Source organism: Echiichthys vipera (genome assembly GCF_963691815.1).
Source record: "Echiichthys vipera genome assembly, chromosome: X".
Classification (NCBI taxonomy): Eukaryota; Metazoa; Chordata; class Actinopteri; order Perciformes; family Trachinidae; genus Echiichthys; species Echiichthys vipera.
In genome coordinates this window covers 27,177,316-27,199,274 of record NC_139825.1, presented here as the reverse complement: position 1 = coordinate 27,199,274, position 21,959 = coordinate 27,177,316, and the positions used below count along the sequence as shown (strand labels likewise).

Below are 21,959 nucleotides of genomic sequence, written 5' to 3'. Positions count from 1 at the left end.
TTAAATGTTATTAATCATCTATACTATATGAAGGCTATATAGCTAACTTGATATTTATTTTCTACTCACTTTCAGCAGATGTTAAAAATATGGAAATAGAAGGTGATGAACTACGGAAGCCCTGAACGGTCCTACATTACATACATTTTATTCCCTGTTTTCCCGTGATAACGAGATAATTATGATCCGTTTCCAGTGGTAACGAGATAATTAATGTGATAAATAAAGAATGAAACGTGATAGGCCTGAGATTTACATAATACCTTACATGTCATGCCTCATTAAGACTTATTTATCTTGAAGAACACTATAGACAACACTTACAGATGATTTCAGTTGGTCATTTACAAATAAAATTAAACTGTAGTCTGTATAATTATGTGCACATTTTTGAAATTCCTGGTATTTATGTTGTAATATAATATTGTTGACAGTTAAGTTTGTTTAAAAAACAAAAAAAAATTAGTGAATGAGGACATCAGGCTCACTCACACCACCACCACTAATGTGAAAATGATCTGTAATAAAAAGACATAAAGCCGTTTCAGCCTGTGTTGGGCCTCGGTTGAAGAGATATGTGATGGTGATAGGTATTCTCCTGCTCCTCTGACATTGATACACTGATTCTCCAGATCTAAAATTCATTATTTAAATAGAGGAAAATTTTCTCGTTATCACGAGAAAACAGAGGAAATAAAATGTATGTAATCTATGACCTTTTGGGGCTTTCGTAGTAAACAGCAAATACAGCAAAAGAAGCAATCCTGTGACATGTAATATTTGTTTATTTATGTATTTTCAATGTAAGGAAATGTATTTGTTTTCTGTTTGTTTTTTATTTTCATTTTTGTTTTGACTGATTGACCTGAGTTAAATTTTGCCAATGATTTAAATGTAGGAAGGGTAGGTATAATAAGTTGTAGCTTCAGTCTACACCTTTTCAGTCTATATAACATGATTTGTTGCTAACTTGATTGTTATTACTCTTGTTTAATTTGGAGCTTGATATTGTGGATTGAAATAAAAAAGAATGAATTTAAAAATGTAAGTCTTTGTGTCAAGAAGTGACAGCTTTTGTATAATAGTAGAAGTGGTGCATCTCAAACATCTACATATATATATATATATACAGTATGTCCTACTAAGGAAATGAATACAGCCAAATTGGGCTCTCCACATTTTAATTGTATAGCATGAACGCATTCTCACAGAATGACATCCATTAACAAAAATGCACTTAACAACAAAGAAACAGCTTCAACACAAAAGCTTTTATAAACAGCTGAAAAGCAGCTTTTAGAACTACAATCACCTTTTTCAACAATAACATAAATGTAACACTTTTAGTGAGATTGACCCTCTCCCTGTCTCACAGGAGCAGAGGGAACAGAGGCTCAGAATATGATCATCCTACAGGTTGTGCGTCTGACGCATGTTGAGGGTGTCTCGCTGCATCAGTTCACGGAGCCTCCAAAGTGCATCTGCCATTGTCTTGTGGGCTCCCTTACTCTTCAGCCAGTGCGATGGTAGTCTGCTCTCTTGCTCTTTTGTGAGGCGCACATCTTGCTTTTGAACTGAAAAGTGCACAAATAAAACAATGAAATTATGCATCTGGGGATATTAACCATTCTACATTTTTTTAATAATCTTTTAGGATTCGTAAATATGATAATGATATAAGATATTCTTGTGAATATTATATTAGTGTGTAAAACAGATTTCAGTGCATAGGTCTTGAATCCTGAGAGGATCATCACATACAAAAAAAAAATGGAAGCCAGCTGTATGGATTAATGCTCAAATCAAGGTTCACTGATAAAAGATGGTAAGCTAAACCCAGCAAAACAGATCTGCCACACCTTTAGCCAGTGTGTTTGTCATTTAATTATCACTTGCAATCAAAGAACAAAATTAACCTGAGAGAGCCTGGTCCCACTTGCTAATGGTAGAAGACTCTGCAGTAAGGCCTTCGATGTAACTGAGGTATGCCTCAGAGTGGAGCAGCCGCTGAGACTTGGCTGGTGGGGAAACAAACATTGGGGTGGAGGGCTGCTGGTGCGCATGTTGTCCCATCTGACCTTGTCCCGGGTACGGCGGTGGAGCTTGCTGCCCTGAGCCCATCAAACCCACCTGATGAAAATATTGTGAGAACTTTATTATTCATCTGATTTAAATTTGGATTCATACATTCACCTTCATCAATTTCTTGAGATAATTAAAGCCCCAATGCAACTGGTGTGTGTGTGTGTGTGTGTGTGTGTGTGTGTGTGTGTGTGTGTGTGTGTGTGTGTGTGTGTGTGTGTGTGTGTGTTTGTGTGTGTGAGTGTGTGAAAAACAGGTATCACACGGTGCAGTGGTTCCTAAACTTCTTCTCCCGAGCCTGCCCCCCTCCTTCATTACCCACAGTTGTACTGGTAAGGTCAAGGGAGAGATATGCCTAGTATTTTCTTGTCTTTGTTTTCGTAGTTGTGACGTTTGGTGAAGATTCATAGTGTACATGAGAGTCCTTTCACAAAATTGTTAATGCTTTGCTAGCAGTGTAGAGCCATGCATCATTTATATTTAGCCTCGCCACTTCCCCCTCTTTTTTAACTCCAGGAATTGGTGATTTAGTCTTTTAAATTGTTTTTAAAAACAGAGACATGTAACAATGCAGCAACATGTATTGAAACTCTGATCTTACATGTGGTTTAAAATGATTAAAGCGCATTATAGATTACCTGGGATCCATAATTTCCTGCTCCAGGACCACCTCCCATACCAGTCACACCTGTTGGGATATTCAACATCAAGACACTGTAGAAAAGTGCAGCAGGCCGCTTGATGTTGGTTAATATTTAAAATACGACATTACATTACAAGTCCATTACTGAAATCAGTCATTTTACACTTAGGAAAGCTAATTCCGAATATAGTAACTAAAATATCAGGTTTATTTTTTGAAGACACTGAATTTCTCTCAATGACACATCAAAAGCCTACTGGTAATGAACAGGACAGATAATCAAGCTCCAGTTGAGACTATATGCTCTCATCTGACTCAATTTAAGAATCTCAGCCTATTGGTACAGGTAGCCCCTCCAGCAAGTCCGATTGGTAAAAAGGAAGCAACTGCATGGCAGGTGGGGTGGCTATGACAGCATGCTTACCAAAGTACAGCATTCGGGGGAACCCAGAAAAAACAGGCAGGAGATGTTGGGGAAAGACATGCATCCCTGTGTGATGTGGTGTCATGCCAGTCATACTAACCGTGTCTTTAACATAGCCCTGCAGGGGCATCAAAGCTGGCCTATATGCCCCCATCATACCTTCTTTGGATGGAACAGTAGTAACACAAGACAGCAGCATGCATCAGTTGAACATGCATTAACTACTTGCACTACCAAGCATGCAGAATCATGTTAATATACACTGGAGACCAAAATTAGAGAACAAAGTATTGATACTTGATTCATTCTGTAACATTGTTATTTTTTACTGTTCAGAATTTGATAGAATATCCGCTGTGGCTATCCCACTGCTGTACTAGCATGCTTTTTTTTAAATAACCAAGGCACTTCAACAAAAACCTTTATTTTGTGAAAGAAAACAGTGAGCAAAACTAGAGAACAGTAACCATTATTGTCAGAAGAGAAGATTTAAACAATGTTTTCTCAGCGCTATATGATTCATAAATGAATAGAACGTGTAGAGGCCACAGCTTTGAATGACTTCAGCACATCTGTGCCCACAGGACATCACTAGTTTCTCACACTGCTCTGGTTTGATCTTGGTCCATTCTTCTTCAGTCTCTTCCACAGTTCAGTAACTGTAGTGGGTTTCTTAGACATTACTTTGTTGCCGAGGACTTTCCAGAGGTTCTCTATGGGGTTTAGATCTGTACTCTGGACTGGCCATTTCATTGTTTCAATATTCTCAGCTTCAAGGAACAGCTTAACCTGTTTTACAGTGTGACAGGGGGCATTTTCTTGCATGAAAATTGCAGCTGACTGGGAGACAATTCCAGTGAAGGTATTGCATGTTGCTGAAGGAGGTTCACATAAACATTTCCATTCACTCTGCCACGTAGCTGTACAAGAGGCCTAACTACTGCTGCAGAAAACATCCCCCAAACCATGACATGACATTGCTAAAGTTCAATTCATTTGGTCTGATGGGAAACACAATGAGAAACGTGAGAAACTAGTGATGTCCTGGTGGCGCAGAAGTGCTGAAATCATTCAAAGCAACGGTCTCTACAGTTCATTGTTTAAAACTTCTCTTCTGACAGAGTTACTGGTTGCTGTTCTCTAATTTTCCTCCCAGTTTTTTCACATAAGAAAGGTTATTGTTGTAGTGCCTTGGTTATTTAAAAAAACTTGCTAGTACAGCAGTGGTATAACAACAATGGATATTCTATCAAATTCAGAACAATAAAAAATAACAGTATTTCAGAATAAATCAAGTAACTATTATTTGTTCTCTAATTTTGATCTCATGTGTATAAAATCTTCAATTTAACCACTAGATCATTATGATGGATATGAACGGAAATAAAAGGCCACACAAATGAAAGATGCACAATGAAAAACAATTGGTGCACATGCACTACTGTCAAGCACTAATTAATTTTGAGTCACAATCCTCAAATGGTGTATTGGAGGAACCTTTACATTTTATGTTCTACATTCAAATAATATATCAATTATGACATGAAGATGAAAGGGTACTGTACAACAATTAAAGTTTGGGCTTATCAAGTAAAACGACGTTAAAGGGCAACTTAATCATTAATTCACGACACTGCAACAAACACAAACATGTGGACATGGGTGTGATTACCAAACTTAAAAATGTAAATACATCTAGCAGTTAAGCTTCTTATTCCAGTCTTCTAGTGTACACTCCATCTGAACATATGAGGGGTTACCTGACACAAGCTTCATGCTGAGATTTACTGTCCACATGGGGATAGGGACAAACACCGAACCGATCAGTGCCCCTACTGGGGTACCTGCTCTAGGGGTCGTCTGATGGTGTGCTCTGTCACGCTCTTGCTGCTCCGCCACTTTAGCTGCTCTCTCTGCAACACAATAAAGATAAGCATAAGTTGTTAACTGTATATTGTTAATAATTCTTGAAATACAAACATCTGGATCAAGACTGGAAATTCTGCTCACCTTCATATTCTGCTTTCCTAGAACTCTCCAGGTTCCTCCACTCTGTACCAACGAGGCGGCTCAGCTCCCCAAAGGAGAAGTCTGGGTGCTGGGCTTTGATGACCGCTCGCATCTCACTGCTGAACAGGATGTAGCCACTCATGTTAATCTTACGCTTTGAGCCCTCCTTCTTTGAAAGGCCCTTTATGGATTTTGGTGTGGACTGCAACCAAACACAGGAGAAGCATTTGCAAAAAAAAGCTAAAAGCCACATAATTGATTTTTAGTTGGCAGTATATATTTGAAAGTAAATTCTTCCACCCTCACCTGCGGAGGAGTGTAAGGCATGATATCCATGTGACTAGACATGGAAGTTTGCATCCGAGGATGAGACTGTTCCCCTAGCTCGCCATCATCATCCCCAAGATCCTCTAGCTCCTCATCTGTCATATCAGCAAACTTAGCCTCCAGTTCCTCAATTTTCCTGTCCAGCAGAGGGGATGGCTCCTTCTGGGGCACTATGAGCTTCCTGTATAAGACAATCAGAAGATATACTGTGAAATATACCCACCTTTTCCAAATAAATTCCTCATCTTGTAAGAACTTGCTGTCATACTAAGTTTTTCCTGGGAAACAGGCATAAACAATCACAAAGGATTGTAGTGTAACTATGATAAGTGCATTTAGTTATTTTGTAGTTATTTAACATAACAGTAACATTAACAGCTAATGTAAAGTATGTAAAAGGCTTTCCACCTAAAATAGTAGATTTCATCCTCCATCACTTTCCCAGAGAGTGAAAAGCGCTTAAGGCCCTTGAACTTCTTAATCTGCTTCTCACTCTCGATGTAGCGACTCTCACAGAGCAGAATGTTCTCTTCAGGCACTTCAGTTGGCCGACACGACAGGTAGTCTTTGTAGGACGACACCACACACTTCCCTGTGAAACCCAAAAACTGCCTCAGTGAATGTTTTAATGATTTCTTCCAACTACATACATTAAACTAGAGGTCGACTGATAGTGGATTTTGTTTTCGTTTCAAACTCCAGCTATACAAACAACATATTTTACAACAACAATATTAAACAGATAACGTATATTTGTAAAAACAGAAATATATACAATGCTATATATATATATATACTGTATATATATACATATATATACACAGTATATATATATTTATATATATGTATATATATAAAACATGAAATTTACAATGGTAATATATACAGATCAAAAGAACTGTAATAATGTGAAAAGTACTGTAAAAATGTGCAAAGAACAGATTGTTTATGATTGAATCCATATTACAGAGAGGGCATGACAGGCTCTCCTAGGGATGCATTGTATAGTTTAATGACCACAGGCAGGAAAGATTTTTGGTGGCGCTCTGTGGTGCATCTGGGTGCGAGGAGTTTTCTGCTGAAGGTGCTCCTCTGCTGGGCCAGTGTGTCGTAGAGAGGGTGGGAGACATTGTCGCGGATGGACCGAAGCCTGGACAGCATCCTCCTCTCAGACACGGTCGTCAGGGTGTCCAGCTCCTCCCCCACGACATCACCGGCCCTCCTGATCAGTTTATTCAGTCAGTTGGTGTCTGCGACCTTCAGTCCACTGCCCCAGCATGTGACAGTGAAGAAGATCGCTCTGGCCGCAACAGACTCGTAAAACATCCTCAGGATCGTCCGGCAGATGTTAAAGGACCTCAGCCTCCTCAGGAAGAAGAGTAGACTTTGGCCCTTTTTGTAGACAGCCTCTGCGTTTCTAGTCCAGTTCCACTTATTATTGAAGTACACCCCCAGGTACTAAAACTAGTGTCTACAGGGACCCCCTGGATGGAGACAGGGGTCACAGATGTTTTCACCCTCCTCAGATCCACTACAAGCTCCTTTGTTTTAGTCACGTTGAGCTGCAGATGATTCGGCTCACTCCAAATGACAAAGTTGCCAACAACAGTCCTGTATTCACTTTCATCCCCCTTTACAATGCAGCCAACTATTGCTGAGTCATCAGAAAACTTCTGAAGGTGGCAGGACTCAATAGTTGAAGTCTGAGGTGAAGAGGGTGAAGAGAAAGGGCCCCAGTGTTGCTGACCACACTGTCAGACACACAGTTCTGTAGGCGTACATACTGTGGTCTGCTCATCAGGTAATCCACAATCCAGGACACAATGGGGGGTAACACCTGCATCGCAGCCATCTTCTCACCCAGTAGAGCCGGACGGATGGTGGTGAATGCATTGGAGAAGTCAAAGAACATGACTCTCACAGTGCTCGCAGGCTTGTCCAGATGACTGTAGACTCTGTTCAGCAGGTAGGTGATGCAGTCCTCAACTCCCAGGTGGGGCTGGTCGGCAAACTGTAATGGATCAGTGTAGGGCCTGACCATAGGCCTTAACTGCCCCAGGACGAGTCTCTCCATGGTAAACAAAGGCAGCGTGTCCCGGTGAAAGCGGCATTATTAAAAACAGCACAAAAAGAAACACAAAGACGATCGAAAGTAACCTCATTGTAGAGGGCAGAACTTCACAGAAGTTAGGGTGAGGAAACAAAACAAACAAAAGAGATTAAAAGTTAAGAAAGTTTAAAAAAGCGAACTCAAAGGCTGGAGCAGTAACGGGCAGCATGCAACTTCAGTGCATGCGCACAAAGTATGTTAGGATTTTATCTTTATCTTATCCATACTCTTAACAGTTCTGTTCTTTATTACTACCATATAATGGTTTTGTTTTTTGATCATCTTTTTTTAAAGAATAAATTCACAATAGGTATTCATTCATATTTACATATAACTACATATTGTTTCAGGGTTCTAAATTAACACCCGCCAACCTGCCAAATGCGGGTAAAAATTCCTTTTGGCGAATGTTAATAACAACTTACTAGCCAGTTTGGCCGGCGATGTAGAATATGAGGTATTACATGCATGATACAAGGCTCTGTTCTCTGTCCTTTAGCCCTGTTGCAGGACTTGCTACATTTCCCATGAACGCGCTGCCGTAATGCTACGAGATGACGTTTCATATGCCCATTGGCTGTGCGCAGTTCGCAGTGAAACCAGCGTGAGAAACCATGGAAACGAACGGTGTGTCCAACAGAAAACACAAGAAGAAGAACGAATGGAGCCGAAGCAGGAAAATAGACTGAAAGAGGAGGGAGTTAGCTAACATTAGTAAAGTAAAGTAAGTTCCCCGCCCCTGATCTATATCTATATCTATCTATCTGTAAAAAAAAAAAAATTGTTTGGTTAAAATGTGTGCTAGTTAAAAGCATAAATATGTACAGTTTGATAGACAAGATTATTTGCAATTAAAAGTTAAATTGGTTAAAGGTCTTTAAGTTCATTAAGTCTGTAAAATATCTGTGATTTGAGAGAAAGGGAGAGAGGAAGAAGCCGTGTTTATAGATGTAACCTAACCTGTCACCTGTCACGTCAATCATTTCATTCTTGTTTTGCATTTGGTTGCGTTAAGACCTCGCGAGCCTATCAGAGTAAAGACGCTGTGTAAAGGGGCGGGACGAGTGCAGAGGTCAGTGCGAGAGTAGGTGAGCACTGATGAGGAGGAAAGACGCACCATCGACCAGAGAGCTACGAGAGGAGGCAGTTTTGTCGTGGAGGTCGACTACTCATGGTCCTGATATAAACTTCTGTGTGACCTGCAAGGGGTAAACATCCGTATGCTTGTATTGTGCGCTATATCTAGCGGTTACAGTGAAAAGAGACTGGATGTGTAACACGTGTTAGCGACGTGCTAGCTAGCGGTAGCACTCGGTGCTCATGAGCCAGTATCATAGCTTTAGCATTGTGATATTTCTGAAGCGAAAGCAAAGCTAATGCTACGAGATAGCATTTGATATTGTGGCTCAATTTGGACAATATGCTTTAAGGAGAGGGACGCTGGAGAGAAAGGGACGGGTTTCCAACCTGCGGTGCTGTGTATTGTTCCCTGTGACATTGCCCGCGAGTGTTTGGATCGTGACTGCCAACGGCATTGCCATTATCATCGTGAGAATCTCAATCGCCATTCCCCTTATGCCCCTACTAATAAAACCTTGGATTTGTGAGTACTAACCTACACATGGACGTGCTTTTATTTTGTGCTCAGCTCTGAGTGAAACGGCCATCACAGTTTTCAGGCCCCACCGCACACAAGCTTCAATTAACAGACCTGCAACAGGTTAACATCTCATTTAACGTGTGTTTCATATGAAGGTGTATGGGCCCACAGGTGAACTATTGAGTTTTGAGTTATTGTAAATCAAATACAGTTTTGAAGGTAACGTAAAGGTACTGAATGTATCTTATTTTAAGAGTTTCTAACTCTAATGTTTCTTTTAAGTTCAAGGAAAGGTGCAAAACCCAAAAAGAAGAAACTAAAGAAACCTCTTTGTTCCTACCTTTAACAATTGTGTTTATTTTATTCTAAAATACATTCATCTTTTTTTATTGTTAAATACATGTGAAGGGATTTCTGCATTTAAAGTACAGTTGTGGTGGTCATTATTCAAATGGCAAACCTTATTAAGGGTAGGCATTCTGAGAGTATCATATAAAAAAGTTGTATTTTCGTACATCATGCCCAGGTCTATTCTCATTGTATTAACCACTCTATCTTTATTTGTAACTACATGGGGCACGGGTTACGTATGTAATGTATGACCTTTTATGGCTCCGCAATATAGCAGTTATATTAAGATTAAATATTGTTATTAGTATTGGTTATGAAGATCCATGTGGTCAGGATTAGGGATGGGTAAAAATATTGATCCAGCCATGCATTGCGATTCTTTTCCCCGCAATTCAATATCGATTCAGCAATCTTCTGAATCGTTTCAAGTCCCTGGCCAATGGGGGCGCTGTGACCAACCCCCTTGTGGGATTCGTGCTGTACGGACGGGAGCCATACTAGACTAAATCATAACAATATGGCGACCGGAGTGAGTAGCAGCAGCAGCAGCGTTAAGCCATTTTCGTCATCATTTTGTACTCCCATGTAAACCTTGAACACAGGAAAGAGACAAAAGTAAGGTGTTGTGCAAACTTTGCCAGGCGGTTCTTAAATACTGTAGCAACACGACAAACCTGCGAAACCACCTAAGCCGACACCGTGCAGGCGTTCTGCAGCAACCCGTGGCTAAATCCGCAGATTCAAAATAAACGCAACTCGACAAATCCCTTATGTGCAAGCTGGCGCCAGGTTCTGTCCAGGCACAGAAGATAAAGTGTCGTAGAAAACGAGTGTTTTAAGAAGATGGTACACACGCTCGAACCACAATGCGCCATACCAACACACAAACACATGACAGAAGTCGCCATCCAGAAGCTGTACGAAGAGAAAAAGTCTGGTTTTGGAGTTGTTGAAATCGACAAAGTGGCTCTTACATGTGATGGTTGGACGGACTCCTACGTGACCATTACCTCTCACTTCACTTCTAACGAGTGGGCACTAGTGTCAAATGTCCTGCAGACTAGAGCCCTGCACGAAAGCCACACCTGGAGCAATATAACAAACTTGTTGAAGGAGGGAATGAACGAATGGGGCTTAGTAGAGAAAGTGCTTGCAATTGTCACAGATGCTCAGTCTCATTGAGTGAGTGTTTGGATGTTGGCTGCTTCGCCCACGTACTCAATTTTGCTTCTCAGGCTGCTCTTAAAATCCATGTCGTCTAAAGGCTTCTCGGCAGAGTGAGGCGCATCTCCACTTTTTTCCACCAAAGCACGCTAGCCAGTCATGCACTCAAGAGAAAACAGATGTTGCTGGATCTCCCATACATAGGCAGACATAACAGCATCAGAAGGCTCTGAAGCCACTGAAGAAAGCAACCTTGGTGATGCCTCAGGAAGGTTCCCCTACTCTGTCATCGCACCCCTTAGAGCAAAACTTCTGGAGGAAATGCAATTGACCCCCAATGACTCTGGGATGGTGGAGATTAAATCTGCGGTGCTCCAGGATCTCCAGAAAAGGTATTTATTGTTCTACATCTTCACATTGTTAGGCCTGTTTTATTCACAGTTTGTTTTTTTACAGTAACTAAACACTACAAACTCATTTTCATTAGAACTTGATGGTTATGTGGGGGAAAGAGTTACTATGATGTGAATTAATTCATTTTCATTTATTTTCAAGGTACATGGGCCTGGAGGAGGACGAACTCCTCCTAGCTTCAGCTGTGGACCCACTCTTCAAGGCCCTGCCTTTTCTGTCTGATGGTGAGCGTGAGGAAAATCTTCGCCAATCTCACCACTATCACTGATACATTAGCAACTGAGAAGGGCTCTGTAAGTACAAATTTATATTGAATGAAGATGCTGACTGTGTGCAACTGTGCACACAGAATATCTTTGTTTTGTTGTCTTATTCAGTCAGATCTGAAATTACTTGAACACTGGCACATTTTATTTTACTGATAATTTTACTTCTATCATACACTCCCACAATGGATTTGAACTGTGCAACTATTGAAATACAAAGCTTTTCTTTACTTTAATGTGGTTTATTTACTTTCACAACAAGGTGGGCCAAAAAACGCTGGGCCAGGTGATGACTCTGGACCCCCATCAAAGAAAGCAAGGGACTCATGTGCTTTGGCTGATCTCCTCGGGAACACAGTAGCAGTGTCCAGAACAAGTGACAAAGCTTTAGATGAGGTGATGCGGTAATGCAAAGAGGTTAAGCCACTGCCACTCTCCACCAATCCAATCAACTGGTGGAGAGAACATGCCATGCCAAGCAAAACAATACCTATGTATCCCAGGAACTAGTGTACCTGCTGAGAGAAACTTTTCCTCAGCTGGTGATATTGTCACGGCCAAGCGAAGTGCACTTAATCCAGAACATGTAGACCAGCTGATTTTCTTAAACAAAAATGTGAACATCTAGCTTGAAATGAGATGCACCTGGTTCTTGTGTGCCTTATGTGAGCTCAGAAGAAAGAAAAAACATGATTTAAGTTTACATAGGCCTACATTACATTACATGTAATACAGCACTGTCATGTTGTATTTGTTTACTTTTGTACACCTTAAACTGGTATTGTTGTGCTTATGTTTTATTTGTACACATAGTTTGTAACCAGTAATTAAGGCTCCTGGTTCTTATGTGTTCTTGTTTAAGGATGTCATGTGAGCTCAGAAGAAAGAAATGCTGTACATGATTTAAGTATAAATACACTACATTTAATACAGTACTGTCATAAATATATGTATATTACTTTTGTATACCATACTGGTATTATTGTGCTAATGTTATATTTTCAGTTGGGTTTTTTTTTACCAAAGTGCTATGCGATATCTATTTAGTTAAAAGTGGAAAGGAAGGCATAATTTAAGTTGCATGCACGTTAGTTCAGTGTTGATGCAGCACTGTCATTTTTTAAATACTTTTGTATGTATGTGTACGAAATACACACATTTACTAGTATTATTGAGCTGATGTTTTATTACTAAAATGTTATGAGTTATTCTACGATTTCCAAGAGGAAAGAAACGCACAATTTAAATGTACATACACTGTAGTTCAGTGTTTAAGCAGTGTCCTGTTTTATCATGCTATGAGTTATACCACGGCTGTTCATAAGGCATGAAAATAAATACATTATTTGAAAAAAATATCTGGTACTCTTACTTGTGTATTTCTACCTGATACTGAATCGATACCGAAACGTTTCAATAAATATCGGATCGTGACCCAACAAATCAAAATCGAATCGTGAGATTCTTAACAATACCCAGCCCTAGTCAGGACCAGTGGTTTCTGGCATGGACTTGTGGTCACAACCACTAGGGGCGCTAGAGACACTGGTCCTGATCAGCTCGTCAGTGGTCTGAGCTGTGATCTGTGAAGCAGCATTAGTATTTCCTTCTCTTCTGGTCATATTAGCTGCACAATAAATGTCAGAGATCATAATATTTAGTAGGGGTGGAACGGTTTGTTAAAAAAAAACTGTCCCGTTCGGTACGCTTGTCACGGTTCGGGACAGGTGTTCGTTTATGAAGTGCAACGTAGCGTAAACCTTCATGACCGCTGTCCTTTCTTGAATCCGTCTCAGCGCGTCAAATCCCAGCACGCTGGGAGACTTGCGCTCCCTGTAGGCGTGCAACCACAACGCTACGCACGCTCTTCTTCGTGGCTTTCTGAATCCTCTTCATAGCTATTTGTTCTCAATAGTTTCTGTCTGCTTAAATCCTTGGTTAAATCACCACCTCAATGTCTCTTTCTACTCTGAAAAAAAGAAAGGTTGTCACAGAAAACCGTCAGTTCACCAGAGAATGGTGAGAGAAGTTGTTGTTTTTGTCACTGTGGAGCCTGTGTTTACTTTGCAGCCATATCTGAGTGTAAAGAGGAGAAGTTGATAAGGCTTTTTTTTAAATCATGCTACTCTGTATTTATGTTGCATTCATTTTTGTCAGTCCAGTTTAGTCCAGATAAATGTAGTGCAGTAAAAAGTAGAATATTTCAAGTAAAGGACAAGAGCCTCAAACTTGTGCTTTAATCCAATAATTGAGTAAAAATCTCTGGTTAACAGGTTTCTTAATTTAATAAGGATTGTTTTTTGTCAAGCTTGTTGCACTTTGAGGCCTATGACTAATATTTACATTGATAAAATAAAGACTATGTACTCCTATGTCGCTGTAGTGTTTCATATTTTTCCGGCCCCTCATTTTGGTCAACCGGCCCCAATTCCACATTAATTGAATAGCCCTGATGGAGCCTATTTCAGTCAGTTCAGTGATTGCTGTTTGTGCGTATTTTAGTGTAAGAAAACTTTTTTTTTTTCTTTAAAGATTTGATCATGTATAGTAAGTGTTTATATTCTTAACCAGAAGGCAAACAATTGTTTACCTTTTTGCCAAATAAATATATAAACACGTAAATGCAGCAATATGTCTCCTACGGTTTCAAAATCTCACTTCACTTTAAGATTGTTAAAGTAATCCATAAACACGCGGCCTCATTATTTCAGTTTTTGCATGATTGCATGACATGTCTTTAAGAATATTTGATTAAAAAATTAATTATTAGGCTACAGATCTGATACATGGTATTTTTAGAATCTAAAAGAAATAGGAAAAAAAACAACCGAACCGAAAACAGTGACCCCAAGACCGAACAGTGGATTTTTTGAATCGTTCCACCCCTAATATTTAGTCTATATAATGCACTTCATCTGTTGTATTATGATTATTCTTGTTATTATTGATTATAATAATAACCTTCTTCAAAGGGCATTAAAATGACTGGTCCTGACCACCTCCACTGTGACCTGTTCTGTTGTTTGGTCCAGTTGAGTGATTGCTGGAGGGTGTGTGTGTGTGTGTTTATTTGTATTTATTTTCAATACATCTTTCCCTGTTTCTCACTCTTAGCAGATTGGCCTAAATGTGAGAAGCCATAATCGTTTGTCTATCCAATGTTATTGATCACTATTATTAATAGAAATCATAATAACAATGATTAGATGATTATTAGTTGTAGTACTATTGATTATGCTGGTCAGTGTGCTCTTGACTCGACGCACAGTCCTGACCAGCTCCTAGCGACCAGCTCCTGCCTGGCACGGACCAGTGGTCACTACCGCTAGGGGCGCTGGAGACACTGGTTCATCCTGTGGTCCTTGTCACCTGCCTATTGTCTTTACCAGTTACTGAGTATTTTTTGTCTTGGATTGTTGTTTTGGAATATGGACTAGGCACTTGAAATTGTGCCAGTGAAAGACAGATGATTTATCCAATCAGCAACCAGTAATTCCGCCCCTTCCCAAGAGATCTCCAACCAAGAGTTCCCAGATGGATATGCACAGCAAATGCGAATCAATCCATCTGGTAGAGTCAGATTAGGTTACCAGACTGATCTGTGAGTAAAATATAATGGAGCACCCTGATCTTGCATGGCTACACTATCGAAGCCAAGTTCCGCCAATTCCGATCGCCGCAGATTAATCGGCCAAAACAATTAATCGGTCGACCTCTACATGAAACCTTAAACATTTGTGAAAGCACAGTGTTGGTATTCACTCTAATATGTACAGTAAGGTGGGTACCTATAATGCAGGTCATAGGGCAGGTCTCCTCGAGGTTGCTAAGGAACACTTCCTTCTTGTAGAACATTTTAGTGGGCTCATGCTCCGTTTCCTCTGGATGGATGAAGATCGGACCAAAGAAGTAGCCTGCTCCATCTCGCATCCACATTTTTTCAACCCTATTCAATATGTATAAAAGAAAAGCTGCATTACATACTGTGGAAATCAGAAAACCTTTGTATACTTACAAACACACGACAAAGACACTACAATGCCATTGCCCCAAGCTCCCTGTGTTCCATATTCTCCAATCATACCACAATACAAATTTCATGTGACCACGAATGAAGGGAAAGAGGGGGCACATGTGTCCCATGGTCACTTGAAAAGAAGTGTATTTACTTTACCTGCCCACTCGGTGGCGCACTAGTCCATGTGAACCAATGTAAACACAGTCTCCCACTTTCAGCCACATGTTGTTGTAGCAGAGCTGCTCGTAGTACTGACACCCTGGCTCCCCATTTGGCATATCCATTGTAACATCCTCCCTCTCCTGCAAACACAAATTGGTTCCCTGGCAGTAGTCTGCTTTGTTTTAAGGGAATTCTGTTATTTTTTATGATAGAAAAATGTAATTTACCTTGTCTACAATACCATTTGTCATTTTAATTTCATCCACCATCTCTGGTGATTTCTCCTCTTGTTTGGGGGCAAACATGGATGCCACACGGACAACAGGTAGAGGTACCTCTCTTGGGACAAACCGAACAGAGCTCAAGGGCATGGTCCACATTTTTATTTTCTTGAAGGACTTGGACTTGGCGGAGTAGCGTGACTCACAGACATAGACATCTTCGGCTCTGAAGCCTTCTGGATGAAGTTTGAAGTACTCCTTAAATCACACACACCATAAATAGTTGGTCAACACTCAACACACATTCAAACAGCTGGTGCTCCAAAACAAAACCTACCCCTAACAAATGTATATAGAAAAAAGACATCCTTTACCTTTACAAACATGACCACACATTTGCCCAGAATCTTGCTGACAGGAGCTTTGTTGTAATAGTCGCTTTTAAAAACTTCCTTCTCCAAGAACTTCCTTGTGGCGAGATGAAAGGTTTCATTTGGCCTGTAGAACCAGCAGCCGTACAGCCACTTCTCACCTGCATGTATTAGCGGTGGAAAAAAATGGAATTAATTAGAATTGGTCTCATAAAAATAGTCATAACAGAAAAATCCAGCAGAAAATATCAAACATACAGTAATGAGACTAACCCGTGTCATCTTGCCAAAGACGTTCAATGTAGATGATATGAGGCTGGAGGTTTGGCTCTGCAGGCTCCACATATACATAGTCTCCCACATGGTACATGCTGTCTTTGAAGCTGCAGTCCTGACTGTATGTGCGTTGCAGGTTAGACTGCCATGATCCTCCAACAGAATCTTCTCTCTTCTCAGCTTCTGGGAATTCAAAAGTGACTTAGTAAAACGATGCCACAGTTTATGCCAAAACAACATATGTCACAACTTCTATGTACGGTGACCTTTAATATATATTACCCCTTTTTTCCTCTTCCCTCTTGATTTTGTCCTCCTCAAACTCTTTGGGAAGCTTCTCTTTCTTCTCCTTTTCCACATCACTATGCAGATGTTTGGAGGTGTAGCTGAGAGCAGGAGACATCAAGATTTCTCCATTCTTACACAGCTCATCTCTGATCCGAATGAAGAACTGCTGAAGTTCCAAAGCGTCTTCGAAGATCTCAGAATCTGTCCTGTAAAATACACAGGGTTTAAGAAAATTTTCGCTTTCTTTTTACACAAATATCCTACGACATCAATGCATAAAAAAATTATTCGATTTTGGACAGGGTGTGCAACGTCCCCTCACCTATTTAATTGTCTGGCCTTTTCCAGCACTTCAAACATGTGGTCCTGAAACACGTCCAGCCTCTTATAACCCCCTCGATCTACATTAGTCCTGATAATCTCAAAGTTTAGTGGTGGCTTCTCAGGATTTGCAGGATCTATGGCAGGAATCTCAGCGAGCGAATCACTGTAGCAACGGCCCTCGTCGTCTTGATGACCGAGCACGGAAACAAAGAGGCTGCGGATGAGTTCCTGGATGAGGCGGGGCACATCAGGCACATGAGCATCATCTCCTCCCTCCAGGTCGCGCCTCGTCTCCAACAGCACCCTGTGCAGCATGAGGGCGTCGCGGTAAATCAGAGACTCAGGTTCGTTGTATGTACAGGCATTGTTGAACATGAGCACCAAGTCCTCCACCAGTGCGTCCACGTCCTGGTACTTATTAGCCAACATGTGGCTCTTGATCTTCTCCATGTCCACAGGTTTCTTAATGGCGATGTAGTAGTCTGGGAGCTCGGCACGAGATGGCAGACGCAGGAAGATTGTGCTTAGCCGACGGCCCCGCTTATCTGTGAAGTTCTTGACGGCCTCATAGAGCTCATTCAGCTTCTGCTGTAAGGGTGTTAAGTACTTGGACTTCTTCAGAGTAATGCTGTTCTTTCCTGAAATCAAATGAAATGCATGTGTATTAATGAGAACAAACTCCCACATTTGCTTAGACTTGATGCGGTGAAGTGCAGTAAATCTATCAGACAAAGTGAAGTACTTATTTTCAACTTTGGGGACATGAAGTCATCATCATCTGTCACTGGCCCAAGATCCCTGCGTCTGTCTTTCATAATCTTCTCTAGGATGTCAGCATCATTGTAGACCTTGAACAGAAATAAGAGTTAATAATGAGGAGCTCCCTGGATCCTAGATAGTTTGTTTTTTTTCCTCAGGATAAATTTGACTTACAGTTAATTAGATACTAATACTAAACACATCTTACCTGGGATCCTTCTTCATTGTAGTGTCGAGCATTGCGGAACATCAACTTCATTTCCTCCACCATTGCATCTTCAGTCATGTACTTGTCTGAGCGGATGTTGTGCTCTATGGTCCTGAGGTCCATCGGTTCCAGGATGACCTTGTAGTAGTCGGGATAGTCCTTCTTCGAGGGCTTGACCATGAAGAGGTCACACAGTCTCCGACCTGTGCCAGCTTCTCGTGCCTCAGCCACGGAAGCAAAGAGCGCTTTCATTCGGTTTTTCTTTGTATTCTTCTTGTGACTGGAAACGAAAATGCCGGTCAACTGTCACTCTACCGCCATGCAGACAAAAAAATCAAGTAGCTCCAGAGAGTTAAGTAAAAGTGCAAACCTTTTTCTTTTTGTGCTGCTGGTATCGGACGTGGCAGAGGAGAGCATGCTGTCTCTATCATCATCATCTCTCTGTGAGAGCTCCTTTCTCTTCATCTAACCAGATAACACATACATCAAATGGCTATAACTTAACAATACTTAATAATACCACAAAGATGACATGTATTTTTTGGACTGACCTGCTGAATGTGTTGGAGTTTGAGGGCACGCTTGTAGATAGAAGAGTGAGGAACATTGTAGCGTTTGGCGTTCTCAAACATCCGCATCAGATCGGAGTCGATATGCTCTACACTCTCATATTCATTGTTCTTCATCTTGTTCCTGTGGGGAATTACGGGCTCTCACATTTGGAAAGGAGGGAACAGAAATACTGTACTGTACAGTGAGTGTGTGTGAGTGAGATGCCGTAGGGGTAGAAAATAAAAAGAGACAATGTTGGTGAAACGATAAAACAAATCAATGATGAAAACATGAAATCAAAAAATGAAGCAGAAGCAAAATGGGTTTTGATCCAAATAGTGTTTGACCCAAGATATTGTAAGAAAGTTTTGCTTTGAAAGGCTGTATAAAAAGACACATTTTTATAGTATTGCCACTAACCTTACCCAATGCAATAAATAGATGTATTGCTGTAAGACATTATTATCTAACGCTGAATTTACAGCATCTATTAAAAATCACTTGATACATAAACAGACAGCACAAACTGAAAAAAAATGTTGCTTTTTTGTTATTAACTGTAAATTAAATAAATAAAAATCTAGTTTTAATGGATATTAAACCCTCTGATCAATACAAATTATATTTGATATTTAATTTAAAAGGGATGAATTTGTCTTGTTCTTTTAATCCACTTTGAAATATTATCTAGTCCTTGTGGACACAGACATGAAATGACACAGAGTTAGACCAGTACTAGCTCTGCCATACTTGATCTGATGGAGGCAGATGGGTTGACTGATCTGGTGGTAGTAGTCGGGGTAGTCTTTTCTTGAGGGCAGCTGCAGGAAAGGCTCAGAGATCAGCTGGCCCTGGCTGTTCCTGGCACCTCGCACAGCCTCGTACAGCTGGAAGATGGGATTACTCATGTCCATGTTAGAGGTCATACTCTCCGCCTCAGATTCACCCTCATCATAGTGGACAGAACCTGGGAAATACGGGGCGATGTATAAATTACACAACATTTCATTGTACAGAGCCTCTTCATGCTGAAGTTTCATGTTGATGAACATAATCTAATGAGACAAAGATGCACCAGAAAGTATGCCTTCCTCATCACTTTCGTACTGAAGAGCCATGGTGATAGCTGAGAGGCGATCTCCCTGGGCGGACCTTCTATTCCTGACAAAAACAGAACAAGAGCGACAGTGTTAAAATCAAAAGGTATAATGAGTTTATTCCACATTATTCCAAGTGTTGTCTCCTATTCACCTGATACGAATGCTGGATTTGATTGGTTCTCCGTGTTCCATCTCTGACTTCTTTTGAGAAAAAATCTTTTTGATGGTGTTTGCATCCTAGAAACACACGAGTAAGGTCATAGGTATGTATGTCAAACAGTGCTAATGACATCCAGTGTGTATCATATTCTCATTTACACGCTCACCTTAAACACTTGCGATCCAGGCTCATTATAAGTTTTGGCATTCTTGACCAGCAAATCTATATCTTTAGCCATGGCACTAACACTCCTGTAGTGGCTCAACTAAAAGCAAATGCATAAATTGGACATTTTATCAACAAAATGTTAATATGAATAATTTAAAAAAGATGTTGAATGCATATTTATGTAGGAGGTATCATTGTATACCTGAATCTTTTGAGCCACAATTTTCAAATCAATTGGTTCCTTGATGATGGCATAATAGTCTGGGTATTGCTAAATACAAAGAAAAATCCAACTACACATCAATGCCAAGGGACTCATTCACTGATAATGTCTTGAGACATACTGAAGGTGCTTTTACCATTTTGGAGGGGAGCTTTTGAAACAGCTCGCTGACCAGACGTCCAGTGGGCTCAGTGTAAGTCACCACAGCATCGAGGAGCTGCTCAAGGACCTCTTTCAAGCAGGTAGGTGCACTCTGTCATACACAAGTGGTCACATAGGTTAGGTAAGCAAATACACCCTCAATGATGTGCAGTATCATTACTATGCAAATTAATGTAAAATTCTTTAAATGATGCAAACCAAACCATGTCATCCTGAGGTTAATCTGTGTGTGAACGTTTTCTTTTATATTTGTTCTCGCACAATTAAAGATCAAATCTATGCGTATGAACTTCTCATGCATGAGGCCCAATGATAAGAAATTAAAGACTATTATTTGCAATATGTACGGAATAAAGAGTCATAAATTTGTTTCATCAGTAATGCGCGTGGGTGTCACCTCATACTCAGTGGACCCTCCAGGGTTGTCTTGTGCATCGTACCCATCTTCTTCATCATCATCGTAATCGCCTCGTTGAACAAATTCGTTTTTGGTTCGCAGGTATAGGTCCCACAGTTTACAGGCTGCTCTGTGCTCAGGACTGTCAGACTAGACAAGACACAAGCAATACATATTCATGTAGGTGCATATAATAATTTAATTTTCTGTAAACACACACAAAGTTTACTGTAGATGTGTTTTTTTTCTTACCTTGTAATATGTTTTTGCATTGTTGAATAACAGTTGAAAGTCACTAGTGAGTTGTTCAACATCATCATACTCTTCCATCTTTAATTTCTGCTGGATCTTCATCATGTCAATAGGCTGAGACACCACATGATAATAGTCAGGTTGATTCCTGTAAGAAAAGATCTTGTAAAATCTGCGTTTAAATGTCTGTGTTAAATTACTTGACTGATATTAAAAGTTATTTCAAGATGCAGGTTAACCACCCATCCCTTTCTTCACCTTCGTTTTGGGGCTCTGATGAACAGCTCACACAACATCCTGCCCTGATCATCCTTGTAATCTCTGATTGTGTTGTACAGTTCATGACACACTGCAATCTGCAAGGCAAAGGATTAAACACTGAAAAATGTCTGCATCATTTCCAATGTCAGCTAGTTAATCTGTGTGGTAGTAATTCTGAGATTAAGTGCAAAGGAAAACTGAGACTGAAATTTGTAAAAATTACAGGATCCACAGTTGGAATGTTTGAGGTCCTTCTCCTCTTTCTCCCAATTGAAGACACTAACGATGAAGTCTGGCTATCGTCAAAATCTCCTCCACTCACACTGCTAGTGGGGGATGTCGCCCTTCTCCTTTTCGAGGCCATGATGAACCCCTGAGGTAAAAAGCCAGAAAGTAACAAGTATCACTGCATAGAAAAATTAATTCCGGCTTATAAACATTACATACTCACTTTCCAACAGTATCTAAACAGTGTGTACAGTATGGTATAGGGACTGAGTGAATAATCTCATGGATGAACACTCGCTGCTTTGGGTGGCAGTCAGTTACACCTGCTGACAGTGTTGCCATCCATGCCACTTAATACAGAATACGTCCTTAAGCAATAAATCAATATTTAACCTTGCTGATGTGGAGTGGGATCTTTTTTACATTGTGAATTATAAT

General features: G+C 40.4%; 1 protein-coding gene across 2 annotated transcripts; it reads right to left on the bottom strand.

The window, feature by feature from the left end:
• Positions 1-1,315: 1,315 nt before the first annotated feature.
• Positions 1,316-21,660, bottom strand: LOC310965969 (protein polybromo-1-like). Of its 2 annotated transcripts, XM_083939737.1 has the most exons (28): positions 21,517-21,660; positions 21,291-21,388; positions 21,033-21,180; positions 20,781-20,930; positions 20,358-20,474; positions 20,201-20,269; positions 19,997-20,095; positions 19,822-19,907; positions 19,646-19,731; positions 19,321-19,537; positions 18,570-18,711; positions 18,389-18,483; positions 18,019-18,298; positions 17,794-17,899; positions 17,050-17,689; positions 16,722-16,933; positions 16,437-16,622; positions 16,167-16,324; positions 15,799-16,050; positions 15,566-15,711; positions 15,180-15,337; positions 5,895-6,078; positions 5,466-5,667; positions 5,160-5,361; positions 4,910-5,062; positions 2,721-2,770; positions 1,917-2,130; positions 1,316-1,574 (listed from the first exon to the last, which is right to left on the bottom strand). In XM_083939737.1, the coding sequence occupies exons 1-28, from the start codon at positions 21,655-21,657 to the stop codon at positions 1,411-1,413; spliced, it is 4,755 nt and encodes a 1,584-aa protein (XP_083795863.1). In that variant the 5' UTR covers positions 21,658-21,660; the 3' UTR covers positions 1,316-1,410. The 2 variants fall into 2 exon arrangements, with proteins under 2 accessions (XP_083795863.1, XP_083795862.1); XM_083939736.1 differs by lacking the exons at positions 19,646-19,731; positions 19,822-19,907; positions 19,997-20,095; ... (4 more) ...; positions 21,291-21,388; positions 21,517-21,660 and having other exon boundaries at positions 18,570-18,765; positions 19,321-19,449.
• Positions 21,661-21,959: the final 299 nt, after the last annotated feature.

Excerpts from the sequence above, each read along its gene's own strand:
- LOC310965969 (XM_083939737.1), bottom strand. The coding sequence starts at position 21,657 with ATGGCCTCGAAAAGGAGAAGGGCGACATCCCCCACTAGCAGTGTGAGT. Across the intron at positions 20,931-21,032 it reads ATGCAAAAACATATTACAAG|TCTGACAGTCCTGAGCACAG; the intron begins GTAAGAAAAAAA and ends TGTCTTGTCTAG. Across the intron at positions 19,732-19,821 it reads AAATCCAGCATTCGTATCAG|GAATAGAAGGTCCGCCCAGG; the intron begins GTGAATAGGAGA and ends TGTTTTTGTCAG.